The sequence below is a fragment of the Manduca sexta genome, chromosome 28 (genome assembly GCF_014839805.1).
Source record: "Manduca sexta isolate Smith_Timp_Sample1 chromosome 28, JHU_Msex_v1.0, whole genome shotgun sequence".
Lineage (NCBI taxonomy): Eukaryota > Metazoa > Arthropoda > Insecta > Lepidoptera > Sphingidae > Manduca > Manduca sexta.
This window is the reverse complement of record NC_051142.1, coordinates 10,368,478-10,387,099: the sequence shown is the minus strand read 5'-3', so window position 1 is coordinate 10,387,099 and position 18,622 is coordinate 10,368,478. Positions and strand designations below refer to the sequence as shown.

At 38.1% G+C, this 18,622-nt stretch overlaps 1 protein-coding gene across 5 annotated transcripts in view; it reads right to left on the bottom strand.

Annotated features, from left to right (window-relative positions):
* Positions 1–18,622, bottom strand: part of LOC115445552 (E3 ubiquitin-protein ligase TRIP12) — a 57,727-nt gene that overhangs the window by 7,637 nt on the left and 31,468 nt on the right. For all 5 annotated transcript variants that reach the window (XM_030171869.2, XM_037444806.1, XM_037444807.1 and 2 more), the window contains exons 3-23: positions 15,399–16,333; positions 14,998–15,102; positions 14,814–14,905; positions 14,101–14,199; positions 12,567–12,672; positions 12,257–12,330; positions 11,727–11,823; positions 10,998–11,237; positions 10,619–10,809; positions 5,411–5,599; positions 4,709–4,857; positions 4,226–4,361; positions 3,724–3,888; positions 3,475–3,649; positions 3,054–3,278; positions 2,787–2,965; positions 2,448–2,642; positions 2,105–2,252; positions 1,716–1,797; positions 1,353–1,567; positions 262–463 (exon numbers count right to left, since the gene is read on the bottom strand). In XM_030171869.2, the coding sequence (XP_030027729.1) occupies positions 262–463; positions 1,353–1,567; positions 1,716–1,797; positions 2,105–2,252; positions 2,448–2,642; positions 2,787–2,965; positions 3,054–3,278; positions 3,475–3,649; positions 3,724–3,888; positions 4,226–4,361; positions 4,709–4,857; positions 5,411–5,599; positions 10,619–10,809; positions 10,998–11,237; positions 11,727–11,823; positions 12,257–12,330; positions 12,567–12,672; positions 14,101–14,199; positions 14,814–14,905; positions 14,998–15,102; positions 15,399–16,333 (3,999 nt within the window). The remainder of the gene's footprint in view (positions 1–261; positions 464–1,352; positions 1,568–1,715; positions 1,798–2,104; positions 2,253–2,447; positions 2,643–2,786; positions 2,966–3,053; positions 3,279–3,474; positions 3,650–3,723; positions 3,889–4,225; positions 4,362–4,708; positions 4,858–5,410; positions 5,600–10,618; positions 10,810–10,997; positions 11,238–11,726; positions 11,824–12,256; positions 12,331–12,566; positions 12,673–14,100; positions 14,200–14,813; positions 14,906–14,997; positions 15,103–15,398; positions 16,334–18,622) is intronic.

Genomic DNA, 18,622 nt, shown 5'->3' with positions numbered 1-18,622 from the left:
AAAGTCGTGACATTATTCCAGTTATTCAACCATGAAATCATACACAGATTTATAATATCCATACAAACTAGCTTACGTATATTACATTGCAGATGATAATGACTAATATATTATTCAAATGTAATGAATAATTTGTTGGAAAAGTTTAAAAGGAAGCATTATAAGTAATAAAATGATGACGCAGGTAAATAAAATAAATGAAAATAGAAAGTGAATTTCCGTTGATATTACAAACACAATGTGTGTGGTGTATTGAATTACTTGTTCTGTACGGTGAGGTTGGCGGCGGTGTGCGGCGAGGCGAGCAGCGCGGAGTCCTTGTGCGCGTGCGGCGCGCGGCCCCAGCGCGTGGGGTTGAGCGACGACAAGAACGACGTCTTCACGGAACCGCCCGCGCGCTGCGCCGCGCGCGCCGACCCAGACCCCGATCCGCCACCTCCACCGCCAGCGCCACATCCGGATCCTAACAAATGAAATTTACAGTGTCAATCTGCTTGCTGATATCTTGACAGATGTACTAAATCTTCTCGATAAAATGCGATTATTGAAATCGATTGATATATTAATTTTGGCTAACAATCATATTCAAAAAAATTAAACAACACATCAATGAAATATCAATGAGACGCGACGGTCTTACGTACCCCCATTTCCACTACTTGTTGTTAGAATTTAGATTAATGTAGGCCAGGTCGGCTAAATACGTCAGCGGTCTGTCATCAGAATCGATCGGGGAAAAATTATTTACTTTGAAAGCTTCCATTGCGTGCTCTTCGTAAACGGTTAAAGTTACGCAACTACTAACTAGTATGACGAAAATGTTCCTCTTAAAAAGTTCTAAAAGATGTATTATAAAACAAAGTTTCTGCCGCATTTCTCTGCTTATCTGAACGCGATAAAGTTAAAACTACCTAACAGATTTCGATGAAATTTGATATATAGATTGTTTGAGACTATAGGAAGTTTATAGGCTTCTATCCCGGGAAAATATATAGCAGGACTTTTATTTATTTAATTACAAGGACAACCAATGATATAAATACAAAAAGTAGTAGATTACAGCAGTAATTAGCAGGTCATCACAGTTAGTTTTTTGTTTAGTAACAGAGTTTTTAGAGCACTTTACACTAACATCAAGTACACAATAACAGGAGAAAAAATGTTTACTTAAATAAAATAAAATAAATCAAGTTTGGAAAAAACATTGACTAAGTTGCTTTCTGATCTGCGACACACTTACACAATAAGTATCCAGTGAGTAATCCTTACAAATGTCATTAAAAATTATCCCGGAAAACTCTTAAACGTGAGCAAAGCCGCGAGCAAAAACTAGTAATAAATATTAGTATTACCGTGCGGCGCGAGTGTATGCGCGGGAGCAGGGTGCGCTGGGTGCGCCGGGTGTGCGGGGTGCGCGGCGTGCGGCGCGTGCGGCTGATGCGCGGGGTGCGTGGCGTGCGGCGGCGCGTCGTCCCGGCGCCGCGCGTGCCGACCGCTCGCGCCGCCCGTGCGCTTCACCGCGCGCTTGCGCTTCAACATTTCCGCTAACTGAAGGGGACTACCCGACCTGCAACATTTCGTGATTTTCTCAAATTCTTGTTCTAACGCTTCTGATTACGGAGAGAGCTTTATTAATTATATGCTTAGCTATATTCAAAATAATAACAATACTACAATGTCTCTTATAATGAGATAAGTACTTGTTTTTGTAATACCTGTGCATTGTTGTTGGGATTTGCGGATGTGTCGAAGCTGGCGCTGGCCCGGGCTCGGAACCGCTTCCATCAGTCCCGCTTGCTGTAAATATATCGAAGTACATTAATTAAGAAAACATTATAACAATATGTGGCTTCCACTTTATTAATTTATTAATGTATGCGCATCCAATTACATAACACTTTACAAATACAATGCAATTAATGATAGAGTATATAAGGTTGATAAATTGAATTATAAAAGAAATAATACTAACCGTAGAGCTGACTAGTTATGTACAATAGTTGCGTACAACTCTCCTTATTATCTATCAAAATCGTAACAAATTCGATCGACGCGTATCAAAGGCAGTCCATCTCACTACACCTTAACATGTGAAGTTACAAACCCATCGTGGCGACGAAAGATCCTGAGGCAGAGAAAGCGAGCGACAAGTTGTTGTGTTCCAGAGACGTAGCCGAGGTAGAGGCGGGAGGGGAGGTGCCCCCGCCCGCACCCGCTGCGCCACCCGACCGCACACTCGTGCCGCTCGGAGACTGTGAAATATACTACATATTAAAGACCACAGTTTCTATACATTTTTGGGTCTTTAGCAACTGGCTAATCACATTCTATAGCAAAGCTGCATAATGACGCTATTTTTGAGATCACCAAGTGTACCACACAAAAAACATTTACAAAGCATATCTCTACCTCTGATAAAAAGCATAGGTTTTATATTAGGTAGTTACTTTTATCTTAGTATGCCTCGGTGGCGTGGTCCTCTCGGCGAGCTGCGCCACCTGATGCAGCACGCCCTCGCGGCGGAATTGCACCGCCATCTCTTCCGGCAGCCGCTGCATGAGGATCTCGGCTAACTGCAGCGAGCCAACTACTATGCGCAGGTCAGACGACGCCATCATACCGGCTATATGTGACGATATCACCTGCGTCAAATGAACATGTTTACCTTTAATTGTCATTCTATTTTCAACAAGAAACTGAATGCATCTTTAGAATCTATCACAACCGATTATTTTTCGATTTTTGTGTTCTGGTTATTATTATTAAAAAATGTATAGCGACAGTACCTGCATCTTGAGTACTTGTCTGAGTAGTGGCGCGTCAGCGTAGTAAACACACCGCAGGATGGCCTTTAGAGCCTGCGAGCGCACCGCCGGCCCCGCCGAGCTCCAGTATACCTCGTGCAGCACTGCCAGCAGCGCGCGCGCCAGCGACGGCGACGAACGAACCATCGCGATGCGCGGGTCTGCATACACATCCATAACGTTAACTCAACAAAATATTCTATATTGTGAAGTTTAATAAATGCGTCGGAAAAGGAAGCGTAACAATACCTGGCGCATTAGCGTTAGCGTTGTTGGCGTGGTCGTTGGGGTTGGGCGCGGGTGCGACGCGCTGCACAGGGCGCGCAGTGCCGGTGTGATCATTAAGCTGCTGCATGGCGGTGAGGTCCACGGTGTAGGAGCGCCCCAGCGTGGTGAGACATACTTCCTCCTCGCCAGCCGCCGCGCCGGCCTCCAGAGCGCGACTCTCTGCCCACGAATACGAGCGCCACATGCCTGCGCACAGAGTGCAATACTTAACTTTTCGATGTGTATTACAATATAAACCCTTCACTCTTCCACACCCGCCCAATTTATGCTTATGTTAGACACTTATTTTAGTCAGGTCTATTAAATAAAATAAACTAGCACTGATTCGTTACTGAAAACAAAAGACCCGTATCGCTATCACCGCTTTAATGTGCGTGCTAACCTCTATCATCGCGCCATTGCCAGTGCGCGGTCCGGTCCGAGGACGCTGACCAAGGCTTGTCGAGGTGGACGTCGACGGCGAAGATGCCGTCGGTCGGCAGTCGCGGCATCAGTTCTCCAATCAGGCAGGTAATCTCGTACAGCTCTTGCGGCAGTCGCGGAATAAGTTCCACTTGCTGTCCACAAAATGTATATTGTTAACATTCGATTGTATTGTGCCATGTCTATATTGTGTTTGTGAATTAGGTACCTCCTGGTGCAGCGTGGATCCAGTGAGCAGACACAGCAGCGTGTCGGCGATGGAGCGCTGGTGCAGTGCGATCGCGAGCTGCGGGCACGCCGCGCACATCACCCACAGCAGCCGCAGCACCGTGATGAACGTCGCGCCCGAGATCAGCGCCGGTTGCACTACCAACTATCCCACAACAATATTATATTTATGGAACTGTCGAGTGGAATGTATCAATCCTATTCAACTATCCAGTCATAACTTCAACTTCGCTCAGTTGGGTGGTGTACTCACTGTTTCAGACCGATTTTATAGCACAATGCCTTGTGATGGAAGTTACCCTAATGTACAATATGCTTTTGATAAGTAGTTAGTTTTCTACCTCTCTACCAAACGTCTAATTCGCTAATATATAAGTTCAGTCCTTTGGCATATCTCGATAAAGAGACAGGACGTTATAATATTTTATAGTACAATTATTTGCCATTTCCGCAACTCAGAACTATTTTTAAATGGTACTAACGAGTTGTTGCAAATTGGTGAGTAGTTCCGGAGTGGCAATCTCTTGCAGGCGCGCCGGGTCGTGTTGGAAACTGTCTACGAGCCGAGAGAACGCGAGGCACACGCATTCTACAGATTTCTTGTCCTGCTGAGTTAGCCTGCGACAAAACAATCACGGCTGTTACAATATTTTGTAATAATAGACGTACAATTTGAAATTTTGCAATATGCTGGTAGAATCAAAGAAACTATTGTGCGATTATAGTTTCACTTGATATAATTTGTCAAAAAACGCACATGCAAAAGTAGTCGATAGTATAATTCATAGAAGACAATCCCAGCTTTGTGTAGTACTATGACATCTTTCTTTATCAAAGACAACAATGTACAAGGTGACAGTTTTATACATAGTTAAATGAGGTTTTGGGTTAGGTTAGGTTAGGATTATTATTGCATTTAGAGAATGTAAATAGAACCGGTTAAAAAATTCAAGTTCATAACGTACCTATTCGCGAGAAGCTGTAAGGAGTCTCTGACCAGGTGGAATTCATCTGAGGTAAGATTCTGGCAACAATTGGCCGTGATGGACAGTGCGGCGCGCTGAGCGTTGATGGAGAAAAAGTCCAAATACATGAGGCACGCCGACACGCCACGCTGCATGAAAACGACACATTACATTCACTGGTAAATGTAACAATGATTAGAGGTTTCAGACCTAAATTTCAGTATTAGAAAACGGGTTTTCCCGACCAAAATAACTTATCTTAAAAACCCTATGAAAATATTTTTGGTCTTGAGACTGATAAAATGCACAAACATGGTTCAAACAACTATATGCTTGAGTTTTAAAATAATAAATATAGTTCACAAATTGAATAAGATAATTTATAATAAACTTAAAGATCACTTAAAATTTACACAAAGCGTGACAATCATATATTAGTTATGTTACACAGCAGATTTCTATTAATTTTATTTTTAAAATCAGATAATCTTATTATCAACAGCCCTCTAATTTGCGTATCACTTTATTATATGTCGTTGAGCTTAAATATTATGATAATATGCTATCTGAAGTGGTAATAAATAGTTCCTGATGGGAGTATATTACTGCAGCCATTAATATAAGGCTTCTGCATGTAAGAAGATAAATGCTTAATATCGCGCCAACAACACGTATCCCGGGTATAGAACAAGATGACGTTACCGCTTGCAATATGGCCTTGGAGTGTCGTCGCGAGAGCATGTCGAGCGCGGTGAGGCTCTGCTCGGCGACGTCCATGCACGTGATGGCCTGCAGCTTGTCGAGGAAGGCGGGCACGGCGAGCGCCACGGCGCCGCTGCTGCGCGGCAACGCCTCCAACATGTACGTGAGCGCGCGGCACGCGTGGTTCATCTGTATTGACACATAACAATTCAATACGAGCGTCGGCATTGGAATATTTCAACCGACCGACAAATACTCTATTATAATTGCACAGAATTCCGTGCACACAAATATTATTATTCGTAAATTTGTATACTAGTGAAACGCAAAATTATATCACCGCGTCAATATTCTATTAATGCTTGTACAATGTATTACTGAATGTCCAATATTTATGTTTCTAACCGCCGTTTAAGGTGTTAACACCTGTAAAACTCGAATTTATGCTCATTTAGAAAATTTGAAATTAAATATCTCGGAGTATTGTTCGCAACTGCATACAGGAAATATATAGATTGACCCTTGGTCTTGCGATCGTCTGGGGCAATTTTTTAATTTAATACGATATTGTATATAAAATCATGCTTAATAACGGCCTAAATTCTCAAAATTAAATCATTGTGATTCGATAATACACTACGAATTGACGTTATTTGAAAGATTTTATCACACAACGCGTTAATTTTTTAGTACATACTTGTTCTATTTTATGAATATCTTCATTGTTTAAAGAGAAAATATATAACTTTAAAAAAAACTACATTTTCTACAGGCGCTAACGAACAGGAATATTTGCTCCAAAGTTCATCTAGGCGTTTATAACCTACTTATGATGACGTCATTTACGATGTAGACTCGTAAGTTAGATAAAATATTCTTAAATATTTATTTTAATTTATAATTTTATTAGTAAAAAAAAATACTTATTTATAACTTTTATATTTATAACTTTCGTCAAGTATTAAACTATGATAAATTTCGACATGCTGCTTGGCTCGGACTTATGAACTGAGCTATTCCAATGATAAAAGAAGTATAGGTCATTGAGCTATTCGCATTTCGCAATGACAGTAATGACTTATGATCAGTTGTCACTCGGATTAATAATTTCGTGTGTTTATTCAACTACTTCGTTCGCGATAGTAAAAAAATATATTATTTCAGCTTGAATTTGGATTCTGATGATATCTTACTCGCTTCACCTTGACTATTCTATACTGGATTCGATATACTTGGAACATTTGACTTGGCTTTATTTTATTGAAATCAGTGTTACTTACGAGTGGTATTAGTTGTGCGTCGTATTTATACACTCATAAATATCATGAGAAATAAGCGCAAACCCTATTCAGGTGTGAGACTTCTTAAAAGATGGGGAAAAATCAGCAGGTAGACAATTTTAATAACCTACTTATCTGACAACCTAACTATCGTGAGAAATAAAATGAAATACTATTGTATTTCGTACATATTCATAAGATTATATTTCCAGAAATTTAAATCAAATGAAAGAGTTATCAAAGTTGAATAAAGGTGAAAAAAAATATCTTTAGAACCAGAGACATCGGGCTCCACCAGTTGAGTCTAATTATGTATCAGAGTTGGATGTGTCAGTATTACCCACTGTAAATTAATCTATATACAGATTAGTATTGTAAAATATAAAGTTTACCAACAAGGTACCTATATCTTGATATTATTTTTTCTTCATTTTCAATCTTATACCTAAATATTTTTTGTGCAGCATCAGTTTATTTTTCATGTTTAAAGTTCATCATCAATCAAAAAAGAAACCCTTTGTAGCTTTATAATTTGTTTTTGTTATTAACATTATTTTTGTAAGCATTACTAAATTATCAGTATCCTTAGTTACATAAAAAATAATGATAAAAAGACTACTGTTTATTGTCAATTTTTATAATTGCATTCTTCTGATAAACAAACTTTATTTTGTCAAAATTCTTTTCACATTAAATTACTACTACTTTTACTACATAACCCATTGCTTAATATTTTTAAGGTATGAGCTTGTGGTCACATAACTTTTTACAACAAATCATGAGTCAGTATTATTACATGGTCTATGACAAAAATTTATATTTATATATTAATAATGACTAGTGTTGAGATATGTTAATTAAATGAGTATAAATATTTTGTCTTGACTCTATATTTTTATTCAATTGTTCTTAGGTCTGTTCAAGTATTAAATAAGCAGACTTCTAGTATTTTTATTTCCTGTCCCGCTTGTTAGCAAAAGCCCTTACACCTTCTCCCTCCATATATAAAAATAGGTATAATGTGTAGAAATTCTGTAAAAATTTCTTTATTGTTATTTATAAGCAACTATAGTATTACATGTTACCCATGGCACTATCAACATACACCATACAAGCTTATGAGTACAAACAAATAGGGATGTCATATATTTTCAATCAAAAATTACATATTTATAAAAAAAATATATATATTGCTTTGGTGTGTATGTAATATATGAATAGTCCTTAAGTATTGAAACTATAACATCCAAATTCCCAGATCCCAAGTTGTGCCAGTCAGCCTGATCAACATTCTTTAAATCGGGATGCACCATGTGGAGGTATCCTGACGTTGCATCCCTTCTTCCACCTGCCCCTGGGTCATTCCAATAGGGAGTCAGCACAACACTGATGTTCATACACGACGTAGATAGGACTTGGCTTTGTTTCTATGTTGACTGCCTGTCAGACAACTGCCTATAATGAGTTTATTTGTGAAATATTATACTAACGAATATAACTTACTAGATTTATACATTGATTTATTACCCTATTTACCAATTTACTCTTGTGACTAAAATTATTAGAATTAAAAAGCTTGCTAAAATTTGCCTTTTTTTTTCTTCAATCTAAATTACCTTATCAATGGCATGTGTATCACTTTCCTGGGGGGCAGTGTAGTGTCCTAGACTAATTCTTGGATCTGTCCTCTGTGCCTAAGGGCACGGCCAGATATTAGTTTTTTAAGCCAATGACCTCAAAACAAATAAATTCAAGACGTTGGCTACTATTCTTAATTCTGATATTGGATCTGTTTTCTGTATGTAAAGGAATGGCCACATATTAATTTTAAAGCTAATTAGCCTTAAAACAAATGAATTCAAAATGGCGGCTACTTTTCTAAATTCTAACATGGATCTGCCCTTTGTACCTAAGGGCACGGCCAGGTATTGATTTTGAAGCTAATTGGCCTTATAACAAATAAATTTAAGATGGAGGCTACTTTTCTCAATTCTATCATGGATCTGTCCTTTGTACCTAAGGGCACGGCCAGGTATTGATTTTTAAGCCAATTTGCCTTAAAACAAAGAATTTTAAGATGGCGGCCACTTTTCCCAATTATAACATGGATCTGCCCTTTGTACCTCAGGGCACGGCCAGGTATTGATTTTGGAGCCAATTGGCTTCAAAACAAATAAATTCAAGATGGCGGCTACTTTTCTCAATTCTATCATGGATCTATCCTTTGTACCTAAGAGCAAGGCCAGATATTAAGTTTTAAGCCAATTGGCCTCAAAACAAAGAAATTTAAGATGGCGGCCACTTTTCTCAATTCTAACATGGATATGTCCTTTGTACCTAAGGGCACGGCCAGGTATTGATTTTGAAGCCGATTGGCCATAAAACACATGAATTCGAAATGGCGGCCACTTTTCTCAATTCTAGCATGGATCTGTCCTTTGTACCTAAAGGCACGCCCAGATATTGATTTTGAAGCCAATTGGCCTCAAAACAAATGAATTCAAGATGGCGGCTACTTTTCTTAATTCTGATATTGGATCTGTCTTCTGTATGTAAGGGCATAGCCAGATATTAACTTTAAAGCTAATTGACCTCCAGACAAACAAATTCAAAATGGCGGCCACTTTTCTCAATCCTACTAATAACATTATAATTGCGAAGTTTGTCAGGATGGATGTGTGTATGTTTGTTCCTCTTTCACGAAAAAACTACTGAACGAATTTGGATGAAATTACAGTAATATTGGTTATACATCAGAATAACACATATGCTACAATTTATAATGATTTTGCGTAATTTGGTCATAATATAAGTAACGATACATATCAACGTACGCTGCATAAACCGTTGGAATTAAACAAAGACGATGTACCGTAGGATTGTTTAGTTGACCTTGGAAAGCGCGAATTTTATCCCGGAAAACTCCTTCACGCTTCACGGTGAAACCGCGAGCAATAACTAGTTCTAACAAATCAGTCTTTTATATCTAAGGGCACGGCCAGATATTGATTTTGAAGCTAATGGGCTTATAAACAAAGAAATTAAAAGTGGCGGCCACTTTTATCAATTCTGACACTTCATCAAGATATTGCACCCAATCGCAAGCCAACAAACCAAATTTAAAAGGAGTAATTATAATTAAGTTTTTGAACTAGCAGTGCCTTCATAAGTGAACATCGTCGCGTTTGTGTGGCCTTAGATTATTTATCTCAAACACCCCTTCAAACCTCTCGGTAAGACCCAAATCCGAAAATCTGAACGAACTATAGTCAAATTTTCAGAATTCCAGATGCTTGCATTTGTATCTAGTAGTAACAGAACAAAGGATAAAGTAGGTATGTACCTAAAATATGAATGTTTCGCAATAAAGCACTTAACAAATGAAATATTTATATTATTTTATTTATTGTTATAATTTAAAATTATTATTTACGTAAAAAAGACATAATTAAAAACTATAAGTGTCCTAATTACAATTCACGATTTGCGAGTCGATTTTGCATCATAAACTTTTTAAAACCGAATGCAATAACTAAACGTTACTTTGACTCATCTTTAGTGTCTATTTCTGAACGCAATGTCGACGAAGGGAGAAAAATAAAATTATAATATTATGCACACTGGCAACATTTACTCATGTATGTATGTATGTACTATACCTATCGGCCGCGTCGGTGCCGGCCGAACGCGCAAGGTCATTGGCGCCTCTTAAAGCCTTAAACTAAACGACTGCATTCGCTTTTTCTATCCATCGCGAAAATATTTTTTTATTGACATGCTTACAAATTTATTATTTTGATTGGTTTCTCAAGGTTTTTTTAAGTATTACCCACTTGGTTTTGAATTTTAAACATTTTAAAGATGAATCTATATTAATATAGTAATTATTCAACAATATTACAAGTATGCATTGGATAAGACAACATACCATATCGAAGTTGTGTTCTGCTGCGAGCAGGTTGACTAGTGCAGGCACGACCTGCCGCACGGGGAAGCCGGCGAGCGTGTCCTCATTGCCCATGACGAGCAGCTGGCACATCTCGATCACGGCCTGTAGCTGCTGGCCCTCATCGCCCGTCGCCTGCAGCCCCGCCAACAGCTGCGCAGCTTTTGATGCCGCTGTTTACCAAAATGCTACATTATTATCACCAACTCAATGACTGTTATGCTCGTATTAAATAGACAACTGAACTACAAAAATAATCACCACACAGCAGCACTGTAAAAAATGGTGAAGATTGCTTCAAAGTCCACCAAAAACCTTGTATGTTTTAAGATTACAGGGTGTGGTACCAAAGGTGTGTTACCTGAATTAGCAGTGACGGTGCGGTGCAGCAGGTGTTGCATGCGCGGGCCGAGCGCGCCGAGCAGGTGCGGCGGCAGGCCGCGCGCCTCCAGCAGCGCCTGCAGCCGCCCCACCTCGCCCTCCTCGGACGAGGACTCCTCGGCGCCGAGCCCGCCCGCGCCGCCCGCCGCCACGCCGCTGCCGCCCACGCCGCCGCCGCCCGGGCCGCCGCCCCCGCCTCCTCCACCGCCGACGCACTCTTCTGTAAATAACATTCTAATGTAGCGAACCTTTCATGTCTGCATTTAATTAAAGTATTTACACATTTCCATAGTGCCTGCGTAAATGTTATGTTTGACGGAAAGCGGAAATGTTTGATTCTTTTTTATATTTAGGTTTTTAGGTATCTCTCCATGTCCTCCTTACAGCAAACTAATTTTTTTTATCAAACAATTTTGTTTTATTAACTTTTTCATGTCTACACCCACAGCACAAACAAATATCAAATTCACCATATTTTTAATTTCGTTTTACTGCCCTTTTTCAATAAACGATCCAAATCGCTTTATTCAATCCCACGCGGAAATGGACCATTTAGAACAAGTTTCTTGTTGACATGCTTATGTTGTTATAGAATGAGATCAAACATTAAGGTTGGGATTGTTTCCTAAAAACATCCGTAAACCGTCTAAAGGAAAAACGTTCAATATTTATTATACGCTAAAATGAACTATGGTATGTCTCGTTTTACCTTTGCCTTTTGGCTTAGCGTCAGCTGATGCGTTGTCTGGCATCGTTGCGGCTGACCCTGACGCCGGCGGTGAGGAGGAGGTAGATGCCACGGCACCCTGCGACACCAAAGCAATCACACCAACATTACAAACAATATCACATAGCGCTGTCAAAGTTAAACTACACTTAGTGGCTTCGACCAAAACTTTATTGATTAAAACTGTTATGCTCGCGAATAAAAGCTCAATAATATATTATATAATTGAGCTTTTATTCGCGCTATGATTCGGATATACGAGATATATTTTGCTCTTTAGAGATGAAATTTCAATATTGGAGAACTCAGGTGATTTTCAAATCTTAAATGTTAAACATAATTTTATGTAATGTCCTATTTTCACAGTTTAAGTATACAGCTACTACACTATATGGCAAACGAAGTGTAACAAAATCCATAGTATTATTCAATTATTGCGAACTGAAAGTATGCAGATTTTCATTCAAAAATGATACCGACACTTTATAAGTACCGATAAAGTTTTTATTTACCGTGGTTAAAGGCTGGGGGTGGGACCGGCCGGACGCACCACCAGTACTGGCACACGAACCCAGACTGCTTTTGCCTGCAGAAATAAATTATAATTAATATATCACACACATTAAAATATGTGGCTTTTAATACAAATATACATAACATAAAATGGAAAAATCTACTATAAATTTAAAAGTCTTTATATTAATATTATAAAAGTAGGTATATTGGTGGGAACTTTTACCGTGTGTTTTTAAGTTGACGACAGATTTTTCTAAGGATTGTATTGTGACTACTGGTGCAGTGGTACAAGCGGTAGGAGCGTACCTCGTTTATCTTTCCGCGTGGAGGCCGGGTGCGGCTGCGGCATGTCGCGAGCCCGCGGCCGCCTCCCGCCCGCCGCGCTGCTGCTCGCGCCCTCCCCGCCCGCTGCCTGTAATAAGCAATACAATTATTTATTTACTATATAGTGCCGCTGACTCAGTGACCCAAATTGGATCTCGGCCTCTAAAACGACAGTCGTTCAGATGGCCCTGTATGCCAGCTTTTGCCACTTTCCACCATAACCCGCCGACGTCCAGTTGGTCGACACATTATAAAACACGTAATTTAATTATTAATTATAGATCCATGTTTAACTACATATGGATAGATAAATGGTTACGAATTGCTAAACCCAAGGCATAAATAACATTAAGAATATTAATGCAGACATGGAGCCAGCTATAAAAAATACACGTTTTGTGTAATATGCTTAAAAAAATATTGGCGTGGTAGTTGTTATTAAATATTATTTAGTGGATGACTTTATAGTAACATCCTGTATCATAAATACCACACGGTGAAAGGAAACAAAAATAATCCTAAGTGTAAAAGTTTTTAACTCAAATTATTTCCTATCGAAAAAAGAAATTAATATGCCCACAGAGATAGTCAAATATTTTTATCTATCCTAGACACGTAAAAGCCTGAAAAAAATAAATTAACGAAATTAAAGAATCAATGAATGAAAACATAAACAAAGCCAAAAATAGCGTGTTTAATTCAAATGTGAGGAAATATCGGAACATACTATCTATGTTATGAAACTATGTCAAGGGCATGCACGTTAATATTATTATTTTAAAATAATTTATATACACACACCACTTTAATAAAAAAAAATCCAGAAATTACAAGAGAATTAGATACTACAGCGCATTTAGCGCTACTATAATATTATTAAGTTCTTATTCGATGAGAGCATCAAAAAACTAAAGTATTGAAAACATCTCTATTCTATGGACTTTCCATTTTTAAGTTTATCCATATGATATTCAAACGACTTCCCGCTTAAAACTAAATTTTTTTAATCTCAGCAATATTCATCACGCTATAACGATGTATACTCATGTAACATTTCGATACGAGTTCTTCCATAATTATACATAAAGTATTTAGTTACACAAAGAAATATATATATATATCATCATAAATCAACTAAATTGACAATAGTATTTATTCTCGTCATTCATTAGTATTAAAAAAGACAATATTTGATTTTATTATTAAAAGTATTAATTAAACAATATCAATACAATTATATTAGTATTGTAATAAAAAATAATACCCATTCGTAACGTCATCGTAGATAGAATAGCAAGCACTAGCTTTCATTAAAAATATTTATGAAAGTTCGTTATCTTAGCGCAATAAAGCAATAATAAAACGAATGAAATTCAGTCGCTATCAAATGGCACACATAATGAAAACCTTAAATCAATATCTTTACCTACATACAAAGTAATTACCTCGTATTTTCGACAAATGATAATAAACATAACAAAGATAAACATAAATAGGTTAAAAAATGCGGCGATACCTGTCTTTTAGAAGCAGTGTCCTGCCTCTGCCGTTGGGAAGATGTGGCCCCCCGCGTCAGGCAAGCACCCAGGGTCGCACCCGTTGCAGCAGCTATGCTCTGCGCGTAAAACCGAACAATCAACGCGAATACCGTACAGATACACGATGCATATTTTATCACTTCGCCATACGTATGAATTATTCATACAGTGTATTTCGCAAGCACATTCATTATCGTTAAGATATCGGTCCACTCTGTGACGCGTCACTTTCAGCACTGAGCCACTGAGTACTGTCGATTGTCGTGCGACGCACACGGGCGCACTATACAGTGGCCAGTGCACGCCAGAAACAAGGATTCATTAAACTTATTTACTTCCACGTTTATTTTTAAACAATACACTGGATAAGGCGCGGCGGTACTGCTTCAGTGACGACTGACAACGGCACAACGGTATATAACTTGACTCTGATAATAGATATTTCCATTTATAATTTAAAAAGAAACGTTTATAAATGCCATTTAAATATGAATAAATTCTCGCATGGATTTTTCTAAACGAGAAGAGACATGCATGTATACTGTATAGTCTGACATTCTAAAGAACTAAATGTGACCCATCTCCAATTCTGGCAATTTTTGAAATTTATGACTCGACGAATTGTAATTCAACAAGCTTGGTAACTTTTACAATAAAGTTATTATGTACGTAAAGAATTAAATGTATTTACCCTTCTTGCGTTAGTCTGCCTTAAGTAAGGAAGATCGCGTGGAACTATCAGTAATTTGCTCAAAGCACTCTGCGCTTTCGACGAACTTGCCTCTGTGAATAAACAATAACAAATAATTGCCTTGTTTGCTTTGAGTATACTTAGGTAATGAGCGGTGGTGAAGATAACAACAAAAGCGGCGAACCTTGGATATCCTTGAAGGGTGGCGGCGTGGCAGTCCTGCCGAAGCCGTCCGGTATACTCCTACGCTCTGGCTGGTCCTGTGTCGCGTCGCTCGTCGACGGACTCGCTGCAATATCAAATTGTACCATTACCATATAAATATTATCTGCGATGAGTAACTGGGCTTCATGAGTGATAACATCCGATAAGCTGTGTACAGTCTCCTGTGTCAAGAGCTCTAATATCTCAAAATAGACCTAATACTTAGATTCTATCATAACAAGCTTTACTATAAATGATATGAACACTGTGTGGTTAAAAGTAGAATATAGTCAATACTTTTAGTATGATACGTATTCTAATGGTGGTTTTATTAATGAGTGTAATTATGTAATGAGGTCAATGTATGTATTGATGAATTACCTGAATTGTCACTAACGACTGTCGAGGTAGGCGGGCCGAGGTCGCGATGATGCCTGTTTCGCAACAAATAAGTGCAGGATGCCTGCGTCGCGTTTGGCTGCTCTGCTCTCTCAAATTCTTGTCTGGGCGTTTTACTGACAGAGACGTCACCTATGTCCGTGCCCTCCCTGCTGAGTGAATCAATTTTAAATTTCTTCTTGTATTCTTCAAGGTTTATCAAGCAACTACTTTTTCTGTTTGACAAAGAACGATGCGAGGATCGTTTTCTTTTCTTGCCTTTTCTGCGGCTAGTTGTCGGACTGTACACAGAATAATCAGAGTCTAGTAATTCTGTGACTGTCGACGAGCTAAACGGGGAATAAGCGAAGTCTCTTTCGTCGAGTGGCAACAAGCCGCCTTCGGAATAATTAGCCTGCGTCGATGTCGCCGAAGCGTTCTGGTTTAATGGCGACTGTGATAATGATTGCGTTTTTGAATTATTCGGGCTTTGCTCACAAGCACTCTCACTGGATTTAAGAGCAGTCCGTGAGCGTGTGCAGTAGGCGACGCACTCCTCGGTGCTATTGTTCGATGCAGTTTTGCGTTTCTTTCTGTCATGCGAGGAGGTGCGTCCGCGTTTCGTGTATACGCCGGAAGATTTATTGCTATCTCCACCCTTGAAATCGGCGGCGTCGCAACGTGTCTCATACACGTCAGCACCGTAGGACCAACGCTCGGTGATGGAGTAGTCAGACCTGGGCAACGAGTTAATTAGCCGTGAGCTTCTGCGGAGTTCAACGTGTGCTTGAGGGTCTGTGTCGGAGACGCGGCTGGAGGAGTGTCGGCTGGTGGAGCGCGGCAGAGGCGATGACACGTTGCGTCTGCTGCGGCGGCTGTGGCTCGTTCGTCGCACCTGACGCAACCACCGACCGCCCACCACCCTGCTAGGAGAAGACCTGCACAATACAAAAATATTGCATACATTAACACGATTTTAAAACACACTTGTCATGTTATATTTTTCAATGTTTACTCTCTATATGTATGATGTTCGAACTGAACTGCGCCTCACAGCAGATGCAGCGTAATAACTTTTCCGGTTTATTTTTAAAACCCGCACTATTACGGCTGAAGTTATACATCATGCTAACTTTTGCTCGCGGTTCTACCCACGTAAAAATGGGTTCCCGGAATAAAATGTAAGCTATGTCCTTCCTAGAGTCTCAAACTATCTTCATACCAGATTTCATCGAAATCCGCTAGGTAGTTTTTGAGTTTATCGCGTTCAGACATCCAGACAGATGCAGAGGGAGACTTTAATCTTTATATTTCAGTCAATTTACATAAAATTGTAATTTTCGATTGACCTAAACCTCCCTCAAGAATTGTACTGTCTTTTCGTTAAATCTGTAGATTTTGGGAAAATCGATCGCATACAGACATATCGCACTCTTAATAAAATAGTGATCGATTCCTAAATTGCCAATTTGTGGGAATCGTCAAACAACAAATTTCTGTTTGCGACTTTTTAATTTTTTCCCTTTTTTTTCATGCTATACTTTTCATTTTTTACCTATGTTTATTAAGCTCAATTTTATAGCAACTTCGAAAAAAAATGGTAGCAAACGAAAATTAGTTTTCCGACGACTGTCACAAATTAACAATTTTGAAATAGATCATTATTTTATTAAGAGTGCGATATAGCTTTTGGGGACTATATTTTATAATATGTATAGATGTTTTAGAACATTTTAAGAGAATAATTCCGTCATACATATTTGTTGTGTAACTTAAACAATTGACTTAGCGCACGCAACTGAAGCTCCCATAAGTGATAATTTTTTCCCATTTTTGTAAAAAAATTCATTGATACTCCATTCCTATTGGTAATAATGTAATGTTATATAGCTTATAGCCTTCCTAGATAAATAGGCTATCAAACAATAAAATAATTTTTAAATTCCAACCACTAGTACCAAACAAACAAACTCATCAGCTTTATATGGTAGAAGTATAGATAGATTATATTGTACAACCGTCAGATCGCCAAAATCAGCATAATTTCCTATTGGAAATTGGTTAGTATTGTTTTGATAACATTTGAGTTTTTAATTAATTTCAATTGCATATTTTTAACATCCAGGCCCAACATTGTGTGAATATCGCTCTCCATTTAATAAAATATTTATTTTACTGAAGATTTAATTATTTTGCTACATACACATGATATTAATATCTAAAGGCATTTATTTGATGTTTTGATTTTCTTTAAGCAGCTTTATAGGTAGGTACAAATGTAACTCCTTTCTCAAAATAACCAAAATGCATAAACATTTGAATTCGCTTTATTCCTAATCAACTTTCAAATTTTTTCTACAATATTAATTTAAATTGTATAATGTAAAGTTGGATGAAATACTTAAGTAACAAGCATATTTCATTTGATAAGGATTAATATAATATCCTGTCTAAATAGCTTTCCAATTACCACATTATTTGTGACAAGTTTTTTAAACATTGAAATAGGTATAGTAAGAGTCATAAGATTTATTCATTTTGTAATTCAAAGCATAAAGAGACATCGGCTTTTGAAATCAATTGGCCCAAAAAAAAAGTCCAAGATGGCAATCATCCTTAACAAGTGCATAATCAAAGTGACCAAACATTGGTTCTCAACTCACTAACCCATAACATTATCAATACACAAATTAAAATAATTCTAAGGTTGTAAAATTTTAATATCTTTAGACCAAAACTCGATTTTTTTAAATATGTGATGGCAATAAGAACTCATTCATGAAAAATAGCCCTGGTTTTCATGATTACAATCATTTTTAGAAAACTGCAATACAATATAATCTTATTAGAAAAGAATTATAATTTATTGCGGACTATATTTGGCTATGTGTTTTAGTTGAAAAACCATGTCTGACTATAAACATACCGCCTTATTTGGCTAGAAGCAGCTTACCTAGCCTAGAAATCATGAAGTCTTTGATTTCAATTTCATATTATCACAATTTATCTAGCTTTTTAAAATGAAAATTATTATTCTTCTTTTATAGTATGGTTGCCACTGTTTATTTAGGAATAGCAGATACAAAATGAAAAGAGACAAACAATCTGGTAATCATTCAAAACGAAAAATCATACACGGGTTGCCCAAGATTGGAATTCAATTATCACTTAAAGGGTTGGAGATAAGTTCTTTGATACAGAGGCACCTGCCTGCACCTTGGCGGGAA